Below are 20,208 nucleotides of genomic sequence, written 5' to 3' on the forward strand. Positions count from 1 at the left end.
TTCCTTTAGGGTTCGTGCAAAACAGAATCAACGTGGATCAAGGCGTGTGGGCGATGTACAAACATGCCACACGTATGGGCGTTATCATTAAAAAAACAAAGACCACAGGTTACTATCAAGACTAAATGGGTTTGAATGACAAGTGCACAATGATAGTGCGGGTTACGTAAACAACGGGGCCTATCAACAAGATTGCAACCATGTACAAAGCATCATCAGCTCGGCAAACAACAACAATGTGGCTGCCAGCAGGCGCGCTGTGATTGGCCAGTGGCCTATTCGTCACAGGTGTGGTTTGAGACCGCAGCGCAGCACTTTGGAAGTTCTTTTATCAAAGTGCATCATGTGTCTCAAGTTTGTGACCTGCGCGCAATAGCCCTAAGTTTTTTTTCTCGAATACGCTAAGCTAGCATATCATTGCATTGATAGGAGGATTGAAGCAAGTACAGGGTAGGGAGACATAGCCTCGTACACACGAATGGCGAGGCTATGATCCCTAGGGGAGCAGAGGACAGGGGGTTGCTCAGCCCCCAAGAAATTACATGGTCAGGTTACAAAGCTATTCGTAATGAACCCTCAAGCTCCTGTTGCGGCCCAGGAGCGAGCTTCGTATTTTATTGTTGCGATCAGCGAAGAGGAGGATGAGGCAATCTTGTCGAAGATGATTGCATTCCGGTGTCACCAGAGTGACCAAGCCGTGAGCGAGGCAATGGTGGCCAGGCCTCAGCGCCGCGTAGCCGGGGTGAGCAGGATGGCTTCTGAAAGCCATGCAAAGTAGCTAGTAGAGTCGTCTGGAGCTGCGGTTGCTGGAGAACACCACGATAGAATTTCGTGTCAAGTGATGCGCGCGAACACACAACCCACAAGGATGTGGTGTAGTGTTCCGGGCTCCTGCAAGCAGAAGACGCACGCCGGTTCGTGTGGCAGGCCACACCGAGCAAGGCGGTTAGCAGACCAGCATCGGTTGAGGGAAGCAAGCCAGGTGAAGAATTGAACCGAGGTGGGAGCGCTAGTTTGCCAGGCGAGGCACCAAAACTCGGAGGCCGTGGAGCCGAAGAACAGAGCGTTGTAGCAAGAGGAGGCGAAGTACACTCCATTGTCGGTCCAGCGCCATCAAAGCAGGTCCGGGCGCGGGGAGAGCACGACAACCCGGAGGCGCCGCCAGAGTCCCACATACTCCACCGAGGCGGCAGGGCCAAGAGCGCCCTGGATGTTAGAGATCCAGCGGCGGTCCGAAAGCGCCGGGGCCACCGTGCGGGAGCGCCGAAGCCGTCAAGGAACTAGGGCTGACAGGGCTGGTGCGCTGTCGGGGAGGGATTGCCCATCCAGCCACGGGTCCTCCCAGAAGCGGCAGGTGGTGCCATCCCCAATGGTCCAAGACATAGAGGCTCGGAAGAATTGGAGCACCTCGGGGTCCTGGGGAAGCTGAAGATGGGACCATAGTCGCGAGGGATCGGTGGCCTTGAGCCATAGCCAACGGACCCGGAGAGAGATGCCGGTGCGGTGAAGGTCGCGGATGCCAAGACCACCCAGGTCGAGGGGGCAACAGACCCGTGCCCAGTTGACTAGACAGGAGCCAACGCGTGCGTCGTTCCTTCCATGCCAGAGGAAGTCACGGAGGATTCTGTTGGTCTGCTTGAGGATGGCAGGCGAGAGGGCCATGGTGAGGAGCAGGTGGACGCGCATGGCGCTCAGAACTTACCGGACCAGATTTAGACATTCGACGCGGTTGAGCAGGGCGGCTTTCCACGTGGCAAGCTTACGGGAGAGCTTCTCAATCAGGGGTAGCAGGTGGGCACTTTCCTGCCATCGAAGGCACCGCGCAAAAAATAGCCCCAAGATGAATGAGCATTTTCTTTTGCAAGAAGAAACAAAGATGAATGAGCATTATCCGGTAACAAACAGCAAAACGTTCTTACGTGTTAGTATGGTGCACAAACTGCAATAAATGGATTTAGGAACAAGAATGCACATTTCGGTTTCGCGTTCACCACTTTCACCGCTAAAATAGCTGGAGCACACGAAACACAAATGAATAGCACCACCTCCAGGGGCAAACAATATGGGGCTTTGTCTGGTTGAGCATAGGTACAATGATAGAAGAGTTTGAATCGGTCACAGAACTACACAGATTGCACAAACACAAAAACAGTGTATATATATATATATATATATATATATATATATATATTTTGCCAAGATCTTGGGTTCCAGGTCGTGCTCAAGAGTTACTTCTTCCATGGCTGGATAACCGCGACCACGATGATAACCACTATTACCAGGAGAAGGATGATGGCGTAGCACATCCACTTTCTCGAGTTTTTCTGCAGCTTCTTTGCATTCTGGAGAGCACCCACACCTTGCTGTATGTGGTTGGTAGCATTTGAAACCTTGAAAAAAGAAAATGGCATGACAGTGCAAATGTTAGCAACATTTCGTTAGTTTGCTTTATAAAATCGGTCAGGTTTATTCAGAATAAGCTGTTTTCGTAAGTGTCTTACATGTGTCTCTATGTGGTTGATCATGTCTCCTTGAGCCTCAACCAATACTGCCATATCCAGGAATATCTACAAGGCAAAGCCCAGGAAATGGGGTACATAAGACATATTACAACCCTTGTATTCACATGGTGTGAACTATAAAATTGTATAAGAGCTTATGCAAATGAAAGATAACCTGCTGCAACTCCAGAAGCTTCCTCTCCAGATCTCTGACAGCATCATGACGCTCCTGTATCTCAGCAACAGTATCCAATATCTAGAAGAGGCCAAATTATCCTGATGAGATTTTGATGCATTTTCCCACAAGTACACAAATAATGACCAAGTTATAACTCATATACCTGGCCTCTCCCCTGCTGCTGAACAGCATCTTTGAAAATTTGCTCACTTCTCCCTGTCTCGATTAAATCATCAATAGTCTGAAGGTTCCAAAGTAACAAAGGAGGCACACTGTAAGATAAACAACTAAAAAAACATTGCAAATCAAAGCACAAATTTAACCATATAAAAAAAATGTTGCAACTATACCTCTTCATCAGGGCGATTGCCAGTTACAGTAAATACCCTTCTTTCAACAACTTCCCGGTACTCCTGCCGGATTGATTCTCTCAATACCTGCATCAGAGGGTAACAACACCGTACAACTCACATAGTTGCAATAGTACATTATATTATTCTATTTTCAGACATCAGGCTGATGCATACTTTCAACCTACCATGATGGTAAGAAACATTCTTGTAAAGTTAATGAAAGTTGAAAGGAGGATAATTTGCAAAACATAGTTCAGTAATATTTTTCCTTTACTTTTTAGAACATATAAGCATCAATGAAGCCACTTCCACCGCTTATGAAGAGCTAGATATTCAGACTTCATATAGCTGGATATCCCTGCTGCTCTATGAGGGCATATCAAATAGCCCAGGTAGAGGTAGTAAATAGAAAAATATGGGTTGATTTTCTATGTGTCTAAAGATTATTAGGCATTAGAGGGAACATTTATTCACAGAACAAGAAAATCATCACATACATGGTAATTTGGACATTCCAGTTAGAGGAAAACAATACCTGAAAATCGTCCATCCGTTCCTTCAATTTCTTTTTGACTGCTCTGTAGAGACCGGTAAGCACAGTGAACAACTAATTCATGAAGGCAAGAAATCGGAAACACAAATTGACAGCAAATTTACCCAGTAGTCTGTTCTCTTGATCGATCTACTGCAGACCCCTTCCCACATCCAGGTTTCTGCCTGTTAGATAAGTTCTGTAGCACAGAGGCAGCAAAACATAAGCATGTCCATCCTTTAATTTATGCAGATAAAGCTAGGAAAGAATGACAGACACGAGCAGGTCAAGTGTAAACATACATCTTTTTCCAGTTCATCAACTTTTGTTTTTGCCATACGAGCAATTTTCCCCACTTCATCAATATCTTTCTCCATTCGCTGCTTAATTGCTACAAAAATGTATTGTTGTGCGTGACTATACATATAGCGAAATTTTCAAGAGAGTCTACACTCATTTCGGATAAGGTTTGGCTCTGCTAAAGAACACGAGTTCTCACCTTTCATGGCACTTGCTTTCGTAACTGCTTTTGATTCCTCGTTTGCAGTCTGCAAGAAAAGGCAAGGTGTATATATATTATATTTAGCTGCGGGGCTTTGATAAATTCATCAAGGAAGTTAGTACTCACACACCAAGATTCCGTCATTACTATGAATAAGGACCAGAAACAGAAATAAGAAAAGCAGAATGGGGGATGATGAATGGACCTGGAGCTTAGTCAAGAGATTCGTCAGCTTAGCTATTAGGCTCTCAATTCCATCAACCTGTGTATGAAAGCATCATGTCATTAATCTGTAAGTGCAAAAATGGACAAATAAGGCCGTTACAAAATGCGAAGACTGAAGAGTTTCCTAAACAGCACCTTCTTCAAGAAGCCTTTTAAATTATCAGAAGCATCAGGCTGATGCATTCCCATTTCAACATCCCCATCTCTTGAGGAATCCCGCCGAGGAAGCTCAAAGGAATCCTGCAAAATCGGAATATTTAGAGTATGTAATGCATGTACTGCAGCACCTGCACGAAGGCTTGATTGTTATGAATTCGATCTGACAAGCCAATTGCGCTACTTTCATAAGCTAAAACAAATACTATAGTTGAACAATAAAGCATTGACATTATAACTAATCCCAGAAGAGTATTAAGCTTAAATTGCTAATACTGCAGATAAACAGCCAAAAGAGTATTTGAGCTGTCACTTTCAAAATCAAAACACTTCCTTCCCAGTTGCGAATCGTTTGTATTCATAACACAGTGCATGTCAAAACTCAAAAGAAACATGAGAACGATCATGTAATGCCAAAAGAATATTCTGAAGTCTTCCAGCATATCAAACCCCACAGAAACTCCCAAGCCAGTTAATTTGACTGTTCAAATAACTAATGTGATCATTATGTGTTTTCAGCCTAACAGTCAATGACATTTCGAGGATGGTAGTAAAATTTACTCCGGTGTTAAGCATAAAGCTCGGAATAAATCAGAACAAAAGTCGTTGCACATCACGGAGAGGTTCTTGAAACAACAGCAACCAGGCCATTGCTCATAACACAAAAAAGCAGATCTAACGCGACCATCCTAAAAGGATAAATCCTGCTACTTCGCCACGCACATCTGAGCAGCTAAGCCGATTCCTTGCGTGGCATTTCCTTTTTTTTTTCGCGCCGCGCCGCTTAAGCAATCCCTTTCTCCACCAGTCACTCAACCGCCTCTAAACTCGATCAGGCCCAGCCGACTTGGAGCTCATAGCAACAGAACAACGGTTGCTTCAGAAAGAAGCCCGTGCGGGAGGGGGGCACGGCGGGCAGCCCCGCTCAGATCTCGAGCTCGTGTGCTGGACCCCCGCCACTCGGTGAAGCAATTGAGGGAGCCAGCGTGAGTAGATCGAGGGACAGGACGGTTCAGAGGGGAGGGAAGGAGACAGATAGAGGGAACTTACGGTGAGTAGGTTGTTCATGGCGGCGGGGCAGGAGGCGCGGCGCGGCGAGGAGAGAGAGAGAGAGGTTGGCCGTTGTACTGTCGGAGATGCTTTGAACGAGTGGGGGTAAGCTGGACGCCTTTGTGTGCCGCGGCTGACAGGTCGGTCCAACCGTGGATTTGTTAGATTGATTATACTCGATGCGCGGCCTGTCTGCAGCTGGGACTAGGGTGTCACCTCTGCCTTCTCGCGGCAGCAAGGGAAGTGCAGCGGAATGATTAAGGCTGCGTTCGGCGCATGGGAATTTCGCAGGAATTTTGCAGGCCAAACTGCCATAGGAATAAATTCCTGTAAGCGTGTTCGCTCCTCAGAAATCGGATTCTTCTGTTCCACAGAAAAGCGTCACATACCTGTACTTTTCACGGGGAAAATAAAATCTACTCCAACCAAAGGAAAGGCCGGGTGAAAATCTCCATTCCTCGCTCCGTCGCTCTCCCGCTCCAGCCCACACCCCGCCTCCCGCGAGCTTCGCACGAAATCAACATGGACGGCCAGCGGTGCAACATGCCCAACTGGCAGATCCGAGTCCCACCTCCTCCACTCCGTCCTCCTCCTCCTCCTCCTCCTCCCCCTCCTTGTGTCCCTCAAGCTCCACCTCCCCTCCCATCGACACAAGGGTTGGAAGATCTGAAATTTGGGGGAAGTGAGGAGATCTTGCAAGAAATAGGTAATCCACTTGATACATCTTGGTTTCTCGTTCAGAAATCTCAGATTAGTGTTAAAATTTTCTTATCAAGACAGATTTGATACGGCTAGCAAGTTTCCTGTAACCCGAACACACATCATTTTTCTTTATTCCTTTGCTTTGAAAACCTGTGGTTTGTACTGTACACACAACTTCACTTCCTGTACTTTTTCACATTCCTTTATTTTGCTCTCCTCCAGTTCGAACGCAGCCTAAAAGGGGTTTTAAGGTATACTAGAAGCATATGCGCGCTTTGCTGTACCGCTCTTCACTATAACATCTTCCTTGCACAAAAGCTATTCACTTATTCTCAAATAACATTCCAACAATATTAAAGAGAACTCTAAGATCAATCTAAATCCTGTTTATTTCTAGACGTGGAAGAAATCATGGACTCTTTCCAATAATAAGCAAGAGATTGGTCGACTCCTATGACTGAATCCAGTTATCTCTAAACATCCACCAACGTCCAGTCTTTAAGCTCGCCGAAATTTCTTTGCCTCTTTAAGCTTCCCCCCATAGGTGTGGTAGGTTGTTCATGCCCATCTTCGAGATCCTCGACTGTTGTTGACGTCTGGATCACTCCAATTCAAAACACTCAATCCAACATCACCTTGCAAAAGATCGAAAAATTATATTTCTACCAAAATAATCTGCATTGCATAGCAACAACTAAAATAATCAATGGTAGTAGCAATAACAGAAGTTTGTATGAGTTGTTAAGCAAGAAACATGTATTTCTCATGTATATCTTTGAAAAATAAATTTGCACATACATCTTAGTGTGACTCATCAAATCTCAACTTTGATCAGTGCTCACATGTGATCGTATCTATATCTTCCCTGCATATCTCCGCACACAATACATATGCGACAAAATAAGGAAGGTGAACTCCAGGCGATAGAAAAGAATTTACTTATTGAAACTCCAATCAAACCATGGTAGAGCTACATGTCTCCGGAAGAGCAAATAATGGTATATACATCAAAGAAGGCTCTGTCTCCCAGAGTAATCTGAGAAAATAGTTAATCTTAGTTTTCCAATTGGACATGTATACAGATTTGTTCAGATAAACTGGAAAAGGATTTATTCCGAATCTCGTATTTTTTTAATCAGACATTTTAATTTGCACACATGTCATCATAGAGAATATTTGGAAAAACAGAGAACTAAATAGATGTTAGGTATAAGGTCAAATTGTGTATAAGAAGTTCGCAGCAAACCACCACTTTATTGATGGTTTGGGTTCAAATTAGGAACAGTTGTGGACAACAATTCATCAAACTAAAAGAGCAATTTTTCAAAAAAACTATTGAGTGCAGAATTAGATGAAAACCTCAAAAGATTTAGGTACCTTTAGTCCACCTTATGGTTTTGGAAGTATTTTTGTAAATATATTACATAATCATTTCCTCCATATATATCTCTTGATACTAGAAAATCTGAAGGGCACCAGGAATGGTCTGCATGATACAGAAAAATAAAATGAAGCAAATTGTACCATCCAGTAGAAGAAATTGTCATATTTAATCTTCTGAACTCATATTTGCTGAATTAACTAATTGTTGCAAGCCTCTTTGACTTAGCATAAACTTCTCATTTGTTCTGTTAAGATTCGTCATAAATGAAACTATCTAGTTTTGTAGAAATACATTGAATTCAGAGTGATTTTAGGCTTAAACTAAGAGCACTGGCAGTTAGTGATCTCCTCAAACTACAAAATGAGTTTGAGACTTTCAGTTATCAATAGCAATTTTTCTGAAACATGCAAATATTAATGTTAGATGCTATGCTATGCTATGCTATTTACATCATGCATCCATCTATTGAGAAATTTAACTCAAACAAAACACATGCTCTCCTCAGATTATGTATGAGAATTTTAACCATGAGAATGCGAATTAAACACCTAAAAGTCCGCTAAATATGACAAAAATGTTGACCTCCTGAACTGTTAGGAGTACAAACCAATATATCAATTTAGTTTACCAACTGTATAGATAACAACATCCATGTTCATGACTCTGTATGGACTAACATATATCGCGACATGAAAAGTGACTGCATATATCACCCCAATCTCAGTATGCAGCAATTAAGTAAAGCTAGTTGCAAACATATACCGGCGTCATGGGCTGATCAATCAACTTTAGCAGTATGAGATTACTACTGTTCTGTTCAACCACGTTGTAATCATGCAGAAATGTACGCTGCTTCAAAGCATAAACAATGAGCTTTTCCCTTCATAGATCATAGTGTATACTTTTCAGCCCCATCAGAGAAATAAACTGAACTAAAGAAGAAGAGAATGCTCGCTGACTTCTTCCTCTGTTCCTTCTCTCTCCTGCCTGCAAACACAGACATTGAACTCTCCAAATTTGTGCCAAGCAAAGACATATCTCAGAGTGTTAGACTATGTATAACTTCTGTACCTATGTACGTATTGTAACACAACCATTATATATAATGAGATAAGCCACCCTTAGAGGGTTGTGCTGGTTCCCAAAACTTATTGTCTTACATGGTATCACGCTAGGTTACGATCGCTTCCGCTTCTAAACCCTAATACCCGCACCGCCGCCGCAGTCGCCGCCGCCTTCACCGCCGCCGCCGCGCCTCCGATCGCGCCGCCGCCATGTCGAGCGCCGCCACCACCGGTTCCACTGCTGCGGGCTTCCTCCCGGCCTCTCTTGCGACTCTGCTCAACCTCCCGCTCGATGCCGTCTCCGTTCCGGCTCCGATCGGGACAAGGAGCATCGGCTCCGTCTTCTCCACGCCGCTGGCGCCCTCGCCGTCCGCTGCGGATTCCGCAGGCGTCGTCCCGCCGCTCCTGCCGCGAGCGGATCACACCGCCCCGCTGGCGGGGTTGGCGGCGTCCGCCCCGGCCGCGGGCCTTGCGGCGTCCGCACCGGCCGCGAGCTTTGCGGCGCCCGCCCTGGCTGCGGTCCCGCCTCCTCCCGCACCGGCTTCGGTGCCTCCGGCTGCCTCCATGGTGTTTGCACCCCAGGCAGCCTACTCGATGGGATCGTCTTCGCCGTCGCCGTTTCACTTCGGTCATCTCATCACCATCAAGCTCTCCGCAGACAACTACATCTTCTGGCGTGCGCAGGTTCTCCCGCTCTTGGGGAGTCACTACCTGCTAGGCTACGTCGACGGATCGCTTCCCTGCCCACCCGCGCTGGTAGACAGCGTGCACGGTCCGGTCTACAATCCGGCCCATCGCGTCTGGACGGGGCAGGACCAGGCGAACCTCTCCTCCATCCAGGGGTCGCTCTCGCCGGCAGTTGCCGGCCTTGTTGTCTTCGCGAAGACGTCTCATGAGGCATGGACCATCCTTGAGCGCACCTTTGCAGCGCAGTCCCAGGCTCGTGTCTCTGCACTCCGTCGTCAGCTTGGAGAGTGTCAGAAGCTTGACTCCACGGCCACTGAGTTCTACAACAAGGTCAAGGGCCTTGCCGACACATTGGCCTCCATTGGACAGCCCCTCACCGACTCCGAGTTCAACTCGTTTATTGTCAATGGTCTTGATGAGGAGTATGATGCCTTAGTCGAGATCATCAACGAGCGGGGTAACTCGACACCCATGTTGGCACACGAGGTTTTCTCTCGGCTTCTTCTCACTGAGCAACGGGTCGAGACTCGCCGCACCAGGGGCACTGGCTCTCTCTCGGCCAACGTCGCCACCAAGGGTGGCCGCTCTTCTTCATCACCCAGGTCTCCCTTGGGGCTGCCACCGTCGCCCGCCTCGGCCCCCCACCTACTGCGACCTTACCGGGGGCTGGCGGTCCACGTGTGTGTCAGCTTTGTGGCCGCGATGGGCACTGGGCCTCCAAGTGTCATAAGCGCTTCCAGCGAAGCTTCCTTGGTCTTGGCAATGACGGCAAAGATACACGCAACAATGCCCGTCAGGTCGCCATGGCTGATCGTCCCGCGCCGCAGAAGCACCAGGGACACACTCAGTCCTACTCCATCGATCCACACTGGTACATGGACTCTGGGGCGACAGAGCATCTGACCAGCGAGATGGGGAAGCTTCACACTCGTGAACCCTATCATGGCTCCGACAAGATCCACACCGCCAATGGAGCAGGTATGCACATCTCTCATATTGGTCAAGCATCTCTTCTCACTAGACATGCCAATAGGAGTCTTCAGCTTCGCAATGTTCTTCGCGTTCCATCTGTGACCCGCAATCTTCTTTCAGTTCCTAAACTCACACGTGATAATAATGTGCTTTGTGAATTTCACCCTTTTGATCTTTTTATTAAAAATCGTGGCACGAGGGACATTCTTCTTAGTGGGCAGTTGTGCCAGGGCCTCTACCGTCTGGAGCATCCTGGCGTCGCTCGCGTTTTCAGTGGAGTTCGGGTCTCTCCGTCACAGTGGCATGCTCGTCTTGGTCACCCGGCCACACCTATTGTCCGTCATATTTTGCGTCGTCATGAGCTTCCTAGTTTGTCTAGTAATAAAGATGTAGCAGTGTGTGATGCTTGTCAGCAGGGGAAGAGTCATCAACTTCCTTTTTCGGAGTCCAGTCGTGAGGTGAAACATCCGTTAGAACTTGTGTTTTCAGATGTATGGGGTCCTGCTCAGACTTCTGTCAGTGGTCATAATTACTATATCAGTTTCGTTGATGCTTATAGTCGCTTTACCTGGCTTTACCTTATTAAACGCAAATCTGATGTGTTTGATATTTTTGTTCAGTTTCAAAAACATGTTGAACGTCTTCTCAAGCACAAAATTGTTCATGTCCAGTCGGACTTGGGGGGGGGGCGAGTATCGCAACCTCAACTCCTTCTTTCAGTCGCTTGGGATAGCTCATCGTTTAGCATGTCCACATACACATCAGCAGAATGGTTCAGTCGAACGTAAGCATCGTCATATTGTTGAAGCTGGTCTTACTCTTTTGGCCCATGCATCTGTTCCGTTTCGGTTTTGGAGTGATGCTTTCACCACTGCATGCTTTCTCATCAACCGTACTCCTACTCGTGTTTTAAACATGAAGACTCCCATTGAGGTTCTCCTTAATGAACAACCTGATTATACCTTTCTCAAGGTATTTGGGTGTGCTTGCTGGCCGCATCTTCGTCCATATAACAAGCGCAAGCTTGAGTTTCGTTCTAAGAAGTGTGTCTTCCTTGGCTATAGCTCTCTTCATAAAGGTTACAAATGTCTTCATGTTCCCACTAATCGTGTCTATATATCTCGGGACGTCGTGTTTGATGAGCATGTTTTTCCCTTTGCCAACCTTCCTGTGTCCACTGTCGAACCACCATCCCTGCATTCATCCTCTGTTGCTTCTGACCAATTTGATGATGTTGCATACTCTCCTTTGTTGTTACCTAACCATGGTGCAGGAACCGGACGTGGAGCTCGTTTGGAGCTGTTGGAGGATTCACCATCATCATCGTCGTCTTCTGGTGGGCATGTCGATCGCCCTATGTTGCATGGCATCGATTCGCGTGCCCATGCATGGTCACCCGACGAGCCCGTCGCGCCGAGCATCTCCACTGCTCGGTCTGCTACGCCAGTGATCGCCGAGTCTCCAGCGGCTCGGCCTTTTTCACCAGCGGCCGCCGAGTCGCCCGTGGCTCGGCCCGTCACGCCGTCTTCGCCCGCAGCTCGGGTCCTCACGTCGCCTTCATCAGCGGATCGGCCCGCGACACCGGCCGCGCCACGGCCCACTATGCCGAGCTCGCCATCGGCCCGGTCTGGGATGCCGGAGTCGCCAGCTGCTTCGTCTGCTCTGCCGGTTTCGCCGGTGGGCCGGCCTTCTTCGCCGACTGAGTCCGAGGCTACTGTGCCTGGCTCCTCGTCACCGGCTGACTCATCAACGTCGCCGTCCTCCAGCCCGTTGCAGGCTGCTCCGTCGACCTTGGTGGTTCCTGTGTCTCGATCACATACACGCAGTCGCAGTGGCATTTTCAAACCTAAGGAACGTACGGATGGTACGGTTGCTTGGTTGGCTGCTTGTTTGGCTGCTGCTGTTGCGGATCCATCTTCTGAGCCTCGCTCATATCAGGCTGCCCTGCGCATTCCACATTGGTGAGAGGCTATGGAGCAGGAGTTTCATGCTCTTCTTCGTAACAAGACATGGACTCTCGTTCCTCCACCACCACGGGTAAATGTTATTGACTCAAAATGGGTATTCAAAGTGAAGAAGCATTCGGATGGATCTATTGAGCGTTACAAAGCGCGACTTGTTGCTCGCGGTTTTCGGCAGCGTCATGGTCTTGACTATGAGGACACCTTCAGTCCTGTCGTCAAGCCTACCACTATTCGGCTTCTTCTCTCCATTGCTGTTTCTCGTGGTTGGTCACTTCGTCAACTTGATGTGCAGAATGCCTTTCTACATGGATTTTTGGAGGAAGAGGTTTATATGAAACAGCCGCCTGGTTTCTCTGATCCTGATCGTCCTGACTATATCTGTCGTCTTTCCAAAGCACTATATGGTTTGAAGCAAGCTCCTCGTGCCTGGCATGCCCGCCTTGCCTCTGCCCTTCGTGCTCATGGGTTTGTGCCGTCCACTGCTGACACTTCATTATTTCTTCTACAGAAGCCAGAAGTCACTATGTATCTTTTGGTATATGTCGATGATATTATCCTTGTCAGCTCTTCTCAGTATGCTGCTGATGCTCTTGTCTGCTCTCTTGGTGCTGATTTTGCGGTCAAAGATCTTGGGAAGCTTCACTACTTTCTTGGAGTTGAGGTCACTTCTCGTGCTACTGGTCTTGTCCTTACGCAGAAGAAGTACTCCTTGGAGTTGTTACAAAAAGCCGGCATGCTGAAGTGCAAACCGACCACCACACCCATGTCGTCTACCGACAAGATAACAGCTGTTGATGGTGAGCTTTTGTCTCCTGCGGATGCCACAGAGTACAGAAGCATTGTTGGTGGACTTCAGTACTTGACGATCACGAGACCAGATATCTCTTATGCTGTTAACAGGGTTTGTCAGTATCTTCAGGCTCCCAGAGATACTCATTGGGCTGCTGTTAAACGCATTCTTCGTTATGTTCAGTTCACTCTGACTTTTGGTATGCATATTCGGCCGACTTCCTCTCGGGTCCTTTCGGCCTTCTCTGATGCAGATTGGGCTGGTAGTCCAGATGACAGGCGATCCACGGGGGGTTATGCAGTATTCTTTGGCTCTAATTTGATCGCCTGGAGTGCTCGGAAACAGGCTACTGTGTCACGTAGCAGTACTGAAGCTGAGTACAAGGCTGTGGCTAATGCTACTGCAGAGATTATTTGGGTGCAGTCTTTGCTTCAGGAGTTGGGTTTGTCTCAACCACAGCCTCCTATTCTTTGGTGTGATAACATCGGTGCTACATACCTTTCTGCAAATCCAGTATTTCATGCCCGAACGAAACACATTGAAGTTGACTATCACTTTGTACGGGAACGTGTATCACAGAAGCAACTCCAGATCAAGTTTATCTCGTCTAAGGATCAACTTGCAGACATCTTCACTAAGCCTTTACCACTGCCACAGTTTGAGGCTTGTAGGCGCAATCTTACCCTTCTCAGTTCTTTAGAAAGTGGCTAAGATTGAGGGAGGGTGTTAGACTATGTATAACTTCTGTATCTATGTACGTATTGTAACACAACCATTATATATAATGAGATAAGCCACCCCTAGAGGGTTGTGCTGGTTCCCAAAACTTATTGTCTTACACAGAGTTGTTCAATGAAAATGGATTCCATATGCGAAAGTGGCCAGGTATCCTGTTTTCCCCGTCGATTAATATCTAAAATGCCCCAAATTTTGAATCCTAGCTATCACTTCTCACCTGCGGTAGCTCAAGCCGGCCGAACATGGTTGTGATGATGCTGGTCCTGATGGCGATGTGGTCGCACTTGGGGAACACCTAGCCGTAGAAGTCAGGGGAATACTTCATGCCCACGTACATCTCGGCGAGGTCGTCGTAGTACTCCATGGGCTTGTCGTAGAGCCGGATGCACTCCCAGAAGGGGGTGGCCGCCAAGTATGCATTCCTGGAAGGTTGGAGGGGGCGGCAGGAGATGGCGTAGCTACTGGGAGACGGCGTCTAGGACATGTGGGCATCGACGGCTGGTCGGGCAGCGGGGAGAGTGAGGAAGGGCTGATGTGAGACAGGGGATCGGTTGGAAGCGGCGGCGGTCGGGCAGGGAAATTGGAATCAAGGACTGGGAGAAAGAAATTGAGTCAACCCACGACGTGATGACAACGACGGCTCCTCTAACCAATGTGCGGCACGTTGTCTAGAATTGGTTAGATAGGACACGCGTAAGCAATGGTTGGTCCAAGGCTGGTCCAAGGCGGTAAGTAGGTCCCTCTCACTGAATGACATGTTGGTCCCATGCGCTGCCTACATCCCCGATTCAACCATGAAGCTCCATTTCTTAGGAGCTTACTAACCCTAGTGATATAAATGGACGCGTCTAGCCAGCAATTGAATTTCTGTCAACATGTCATCTCTACTCCTAATGGACGAGTTGGTTGAATAGTCTCATCACTTTCGTCTGGGTTTTTTTGTCTGGTGTTTTCGTCCGATCACCCCCACACCCACATTTATTTTTTCTTCTTCGCATTTAAAACTGAATCGCATATGATATTCCTTCCATTTATTCGGTCTTGTTTTGGCAGGTGTCGATTCTATTCATCACGTAAAAATTTGGTAATTAAGAATTCAGAAATAATACCATATACATGAGATCACCTTCCAAACAGATCACCTTTCTCTCCAATTTATTTCTCCCATCGATTCCCTTCCATACTTTGCTCCACTAGGAGAAAAATCACAACCGTGGAAGCCACGCCCTCACGTGATCACGTATCCCACGCACGCAGCCCCAAAAAACATCCCGCAGAAAGACCACTCCTATCGATCCCCTCGAGGACACAGCACCGTCGTCGTGCGATCTCGAGGACACTCCTGTTTCTCGCCGTCGCCACGGAACCCCACGGACGCCTCTGCCGCCGCCGTCACCTTTGCAGATCCGTCGCTGCGGAACCCCACAGATGCCTCACTGGGATCGCCGTCGTCGCCTTCGTGGATCCGTCGCCGATCCCAGGGAGGCTGCCGCCTATCTCATGGAGGCCGTCGTGGATCATGCACATACATGAAACTCCTCTTTCTCGCTGTCGCCACGGAACCTCGCGTCCAGTTGCTCGTTGAAGACGGCGGGAGGGGCGACAAAGAGCAATACGGAGAGCGAGGATGAGAGAGTAGAAGACGATGGACGTGAAGCCGCTGAGCGGGAAGAATGTAGGAGAAGCTTGCGAAGGCGGCGGAAATCGGTACAGATGCGAAGCCACCATACATCCAGAAGCTACGGGTCGGCAGCAGATTGGATTGAGTATTCACGGGCGAACGCATCGATGACTGGAGCCGCTCGTCATTGCCGCCGCCTGGATTCGCTCATACCTGCCGCCCCCACCGACTGAAGTTGCTCACTGTCGTCTGGACTCGCCTCACCTATGCAGCCGCCGACAGCTAAAGTCGCTCGCCGCTGTCTCGCCTCGCCTCGCCTCTGCCACCGGTGTTCGTCGCCAGCAAGGTAATCCTCCCCTTCCCAATCCCTGCTCTTCTCCGGTGGTGTCCGGTCCTCCGACACTTGCTTGCTTGTTGCCTTGCTAGTGTCGTGATGCGGGCGTGCTGGCTTTGTGTCCTTGTTGTCACCATGCATGCATGGTTGTTGTGTATGTGTGTGTGCTTGCTGGCTGCTGTTGGGCGCTGGCCAGTAGCCACTGCTGCATGCAAGTACTACAAGGATTAACTGATCAAGTATATTGATGATAATTCAGTCAGCTAGGAGGCGAGGATTGAGTAAAGTGATGATGTTCCGGTCATAGAGAAAGAGGCATGAATGCAACAAATGGGCAGTATTTTGATCTCATCTCAGGCATTCAATTCATTATCTTCTAATATGGCATTTTATTGATTATTTATATATACTCGTCGTATCATCGTATTGCTGTTTTTAGAAATTGTCGTATCTCATATCCCCGTGTCTGTATCGTCGTATGGATGTTGTTGTATCGGTGCTTCATAGCAGTAGATGATAAGGTCCACAAAATTTGGAATATCTTGACGACATGTGGGGTACATCCTAGAAAATTAGCATCAAAATGTAAGGCTCTAAGTTAACTATGGTCATGTCTTCATGCATGGGGTCTTTTTACAGTCAGTATAGTCCTACTTGAGCTAATTCAAATTAAGGAACTGTGTTCTGTATATATGAATTCAAATTAACACTGATTATTTACATATGTACATCGTCTTGATGATGAACATATCAAATTGTTGTGGTTATATATATATATATATATATATATATATATATATATATATATTATATATATATATATATATATTAGCCATAAACTTTTAGTGTCACATGTTAGAGTTCTCAAATTTGAACGAATTGGATTCCAATATGCTCAAAATCTCGGTTCATAGGGAAAAAAACATCAACTAAAATGCAATTTTTTTCATGTACAGGATGTTGGTTTCATCATAATTAAAGAGAAGGAAATATACAGGGTGAAGAAATCTCATCATACGGTCTCCTCTCCGATTCACGCCCATATAGGCTGCTATATTATTGTCCCCTCTAATGTATCCTCATAATTTACTACAAGTAGAAACTGGTGTAGCTTCATGACAATGGTTCTTTACCCCCAAGCATCCATTGTGATAACTAATTTATGTCCGTGGTATATATTTTTTCAAGGAAATGACTAGCTGTGAATTAATTACTCGATCAATAAAATATAGTTTGCAGGTTAGGGCTTGTTCTCACAAAGTCTCGTACATCCAACAGTTTAACAGGAATACGTGCATGTCGTTATTAGGATGAAGCTCCTATGTGAGGTTCGTTCAAGTGAGTACCTTTGCTGATATGATAATTAGCGCCGAGAGTTGTGTATAAGAGTTCTTGCAGAATCTTTATTCCATTGAATCAACTCATCTGCCTTTTCATGGTGTTTTGGCTAAGTACGGGAAGCTTGTGATTTTGTTGTACATGCTTAACTTGGTTCATATTATGTGTAGGTTATCCTTGGTACTAATTCTCATACTTGTATTGCTAGAGCCTTTGGTCAATTAGCAATTCCAATAGGGAACACGTACGCAGGTTTTGTGATGGATCTGGAAAGGCCCTATTGAAGATATGCAGACATGTAAGATTACTCTGAATAAAATCTAAAAATAAACTGATAGGAAAATGGATAAAGACATCTTTCTGACTACGTTCGATCAAATATCGCGTCTCAAATAACGAATGGTTATTGTCCTTTAATTCAATTTATGTTTTGGCAAGTTGAGAGAGCTATGGGGAGTGAGGGACATGATGGTGGATGCATAGTTGATGTTAGTATTTTGTGTAGGATCTGAATTTGTCTTATGTTTATGAATATATGCTGGATTGATCTTCTCTCGTTGTAGCTTCGAGTGATCATTTTCATTAGGTTGTTGGCTATGTGAAGTATTTCCATATTTAGGGAATATTGGTAAATAGCTTGATGGCATATAAGATGAAGAAGCTTCTAGCACCACTTCCGATCAGTGATTATATGAAGGCAACAATAACATCTTTGAAGCAAGAGTGGCACACAAGCTGCTGGCAGGAATATTCTATCATCTTATCTAGAGGTCTCAAGGACACATGACATGATTATTTGAGTTGGTTGAGAATCACCTAGGTCATAGCTACATCCGTCATCTTAGGTTTGCCCTGATGGCACTCTGACCGCATCGCAAGAAAAGGTCTACAAAGATCAGGTATATGCACTCAAATAATTATTTGGTACATGCGGCTGCTGATTAAATTGGTCGTACTACTCTTAATTAATGATATGTACCATCATCAGACACCGAGATCTCATCTATGCCGCTACCATATTAGTTTATGTAAAACACATGATTTTCTTTGAGAACTTCATTAATTATTGAACTTCTAGACCATCTACCGTTTTGGAGGTACTTCAAGACAACATGTTAGTGAACTCAGGCGGAGACTGAAGCAAGTGAGCTTTTGTAGCTGATATATTTAAAATGGATGAAAGGGATCAGTGACTACAAAAAATTCTAACGAGGTACAAGTCACTTTCATGCTACATGTAAGTTGGCACTCTGTCTTCTTGCGCATTCGGGCAAGTTTCATGGGAAACTTAATTTAGGAAAAATATAAAAATAATTATTTGTTTGTTGCATAGTATTGCATCTCGTGGTAAAAAATTGAATGTCCTTTGACGCTAGATTTCAGGTGTTAGACTTCCATAAATCTGAATTTTCTATTGTGCAATTTGCAGCAGTTATTTTAATCAGATTTATTTTGCCTGACTGCATGATTTGTAATTGAATTATGTTTGCGGATGAGGAACATGATGCTTAGAAAACAAATGCTCTATTAGGATGTAACGATGAGTGATGCAACTTGGCATGATGCTCAATTAGGTGGATGTCACATCAATGGTGGGGGTAGGCATGGGCATAGCAAATACAGAATAGGAGAAAGTGTGTATATGATGGCGAAGTGACAGGGAAGGCAGAAGCTAGCGAAGACACAACAATCTCGGAGCAAGAGGAGTCAACGAGCTGGAATGGAAGAGGACATGGAGGGGATGGGAGCCATTGTAGAAATTTAGCGGATTAGGAAATGGCATGAACATGATGGCAAAAACAATGCGTGAGCAAATAACAAAACAATGCTGCAGCCGAATGAGACGACGTCAAATGGTGGCTGAGGCGGTAGGAAGCATGGCGGAATTGTACCAGAATAGTAAAAGTTATGCACATGACAATGTGATGATTACATGGTGGCTTCAGAGAACCCGATGAGCGGACGAACATTGAGAAATATTACACCCTGTCTATTCTTAATATATGAGGATGGAGAATAACGTGTGTTACATAGATGATGACAGTTAAATGAAACATTTTGTAATTAATGATGACATTGGTTTATTGTTCTATAGCAATATATTTATACTAACCTTTTAATAACTAATGTCAATGCTAGAGCACAGTATGATGAAGGGAAGATTACTAATAGAATAATAAATTATTTGACAAGAGAAGAAAACAATTAAAGAGTTAAAGAATTGGTACCTTGTGTTTCCGTTTTGAACATGGATGTGAGTACATATGTATCCTACTTTACGCTGCATAGTGATGTTTTCCCTCAAATTCTGCCAAAGATATATATCCTTAGTGCCGTATTTGAATTTTATAATCCTTACTTTTTGATACACATATAAAAAAATATTGTGCTATGACTTACGAGGTTTGACATTGGCGATCGGATAACTCTAGGAAGTTGTGAAAATTCATGTATACATGTATACAAAACAACAATGTATGTTTTCCACCAAACTCACTTTGGTGCATCCATTCTAAATTGGACAAATGGAGGATTTATCATACTTGCTTGCCCCTACCAAGAGTTCAAGACTTGTTGGGGGTTCCACGCAATGCACACACGAAGAGGCAGAACTTCTTTGCTTCTCCCATCATCTCTGCAATAATATGGTGTGCATGTGCAAAAAGAAGGATCTGGCGGTCTACTTAAGGGCTCATAGGCATAAAGGGTTGCTTATCTCTGCAATAATATATGTGTTTATCTGGTAAATATTCGTCTGTCAGGCAATAAAAATCGTATGGTTACAAGTAGATGTTAATTCGTAACAAAATATTAGTTGGATCATTGTTGTCTATGTAATTATGTATACATCATTAAATTACCTTTACCTTTTTTTAATCTTACACTGCAAGTGGAGTGGATTTCAGTTATTACTTGATTGTTACTGCCTATATATTCTATGCATGTGAATTTTAACATGCATTAAGTTTATATATAACTCCGGAAAAATATTTCAAAAGCTCGTGGCAACGCACGGGCATTTTACTAGTATTAGGAAAGTTTGGTCTTCCAAGCATAAGTGTAAGGGAGCCCGCGATCAAGCCCTGTGTGTGTCATCCCGTGACTCGAAGACTCACG

General features: G+C 45.7%; 2 protein-coding genes across 2 annotated transcripts; one reads left to right on the top strand and one right to left on the bottom strand.

Moving 5' to 3' along the window:
- Positions 1 to 2,032: 2,032 nt before the first annotated feature.
- On the bottom strand, positions 2,033 to 5,770 carry LOC123044945 (syntaxin-132). Its single transcript, XM_044467825.1, has 12 exons — positions 5,498 to 5,770; positions 4,427 to 4,531; positions 4,272 to 4,328; positions 4,064 to 4,112; positions 3,867 to 3,955; positions 3,690 to 3,763; positions 3,568 to 3,610; positions 3,030 to 3,116; positions 2,843 to 2,920; positions 2,677 to 2,757; positions 2,502 to 2,567; positions 2,033 to 2,390 (listed from the first exon to the last, which is right to left on the bottom strand). The coding sequence occupies exons 1-12, from the start codon at positions 5,513 to 5,515 to the stop codon at positions 2,229 to 2,231; spliced, it is 909 nt and encodes a 302-aa protein (XP_044323760.1). The 5' UTR covers positions 5,516 to 5,770; the 3' UTR covers positions 2,033 to 2,228.
- Positions 5,771 to 5,901: 131 nt separating this feature from the next.
- On the top strand, positions 5,902 to 12,386 carry LOC123044946 (vegetative cell wall protein gp1). The gene is made up of 2 exons (XM_044467826.1): positions 5,902 to 6,203; positions 11,580 to 12,386. The coding sequence occupies exons 1-2, from the start codon at positions 6,020 to 6,022 to the stop codon at positions 12,269 to 12,271; spliced, it is 876 nt and encodes a 291-aa protein (XP_044323761.1). The 5' UTR covers positions 5,902 to 6,019; the 3' UTR covers positions 12,272 to 12,386.
- Positions 12,387 to 20,208: the final 7,822 nt, after the last annotated feature.

The sequence above is a fragment of the Triticum aestivum genome, chromosome 2B (genome assembly GCF_018294505.1).
Source record: "Triticum aestivum cultivar Chinese Spring chromosome 2B, IWGSC CS RefSeq v2.1, whole genome shotgun sequence".
NCBI lineage: Eukaryota > Viridiplantae > Streptophyta > Magnoliopsida > Poales > Poaceae > Triticum > Triticum aestivum.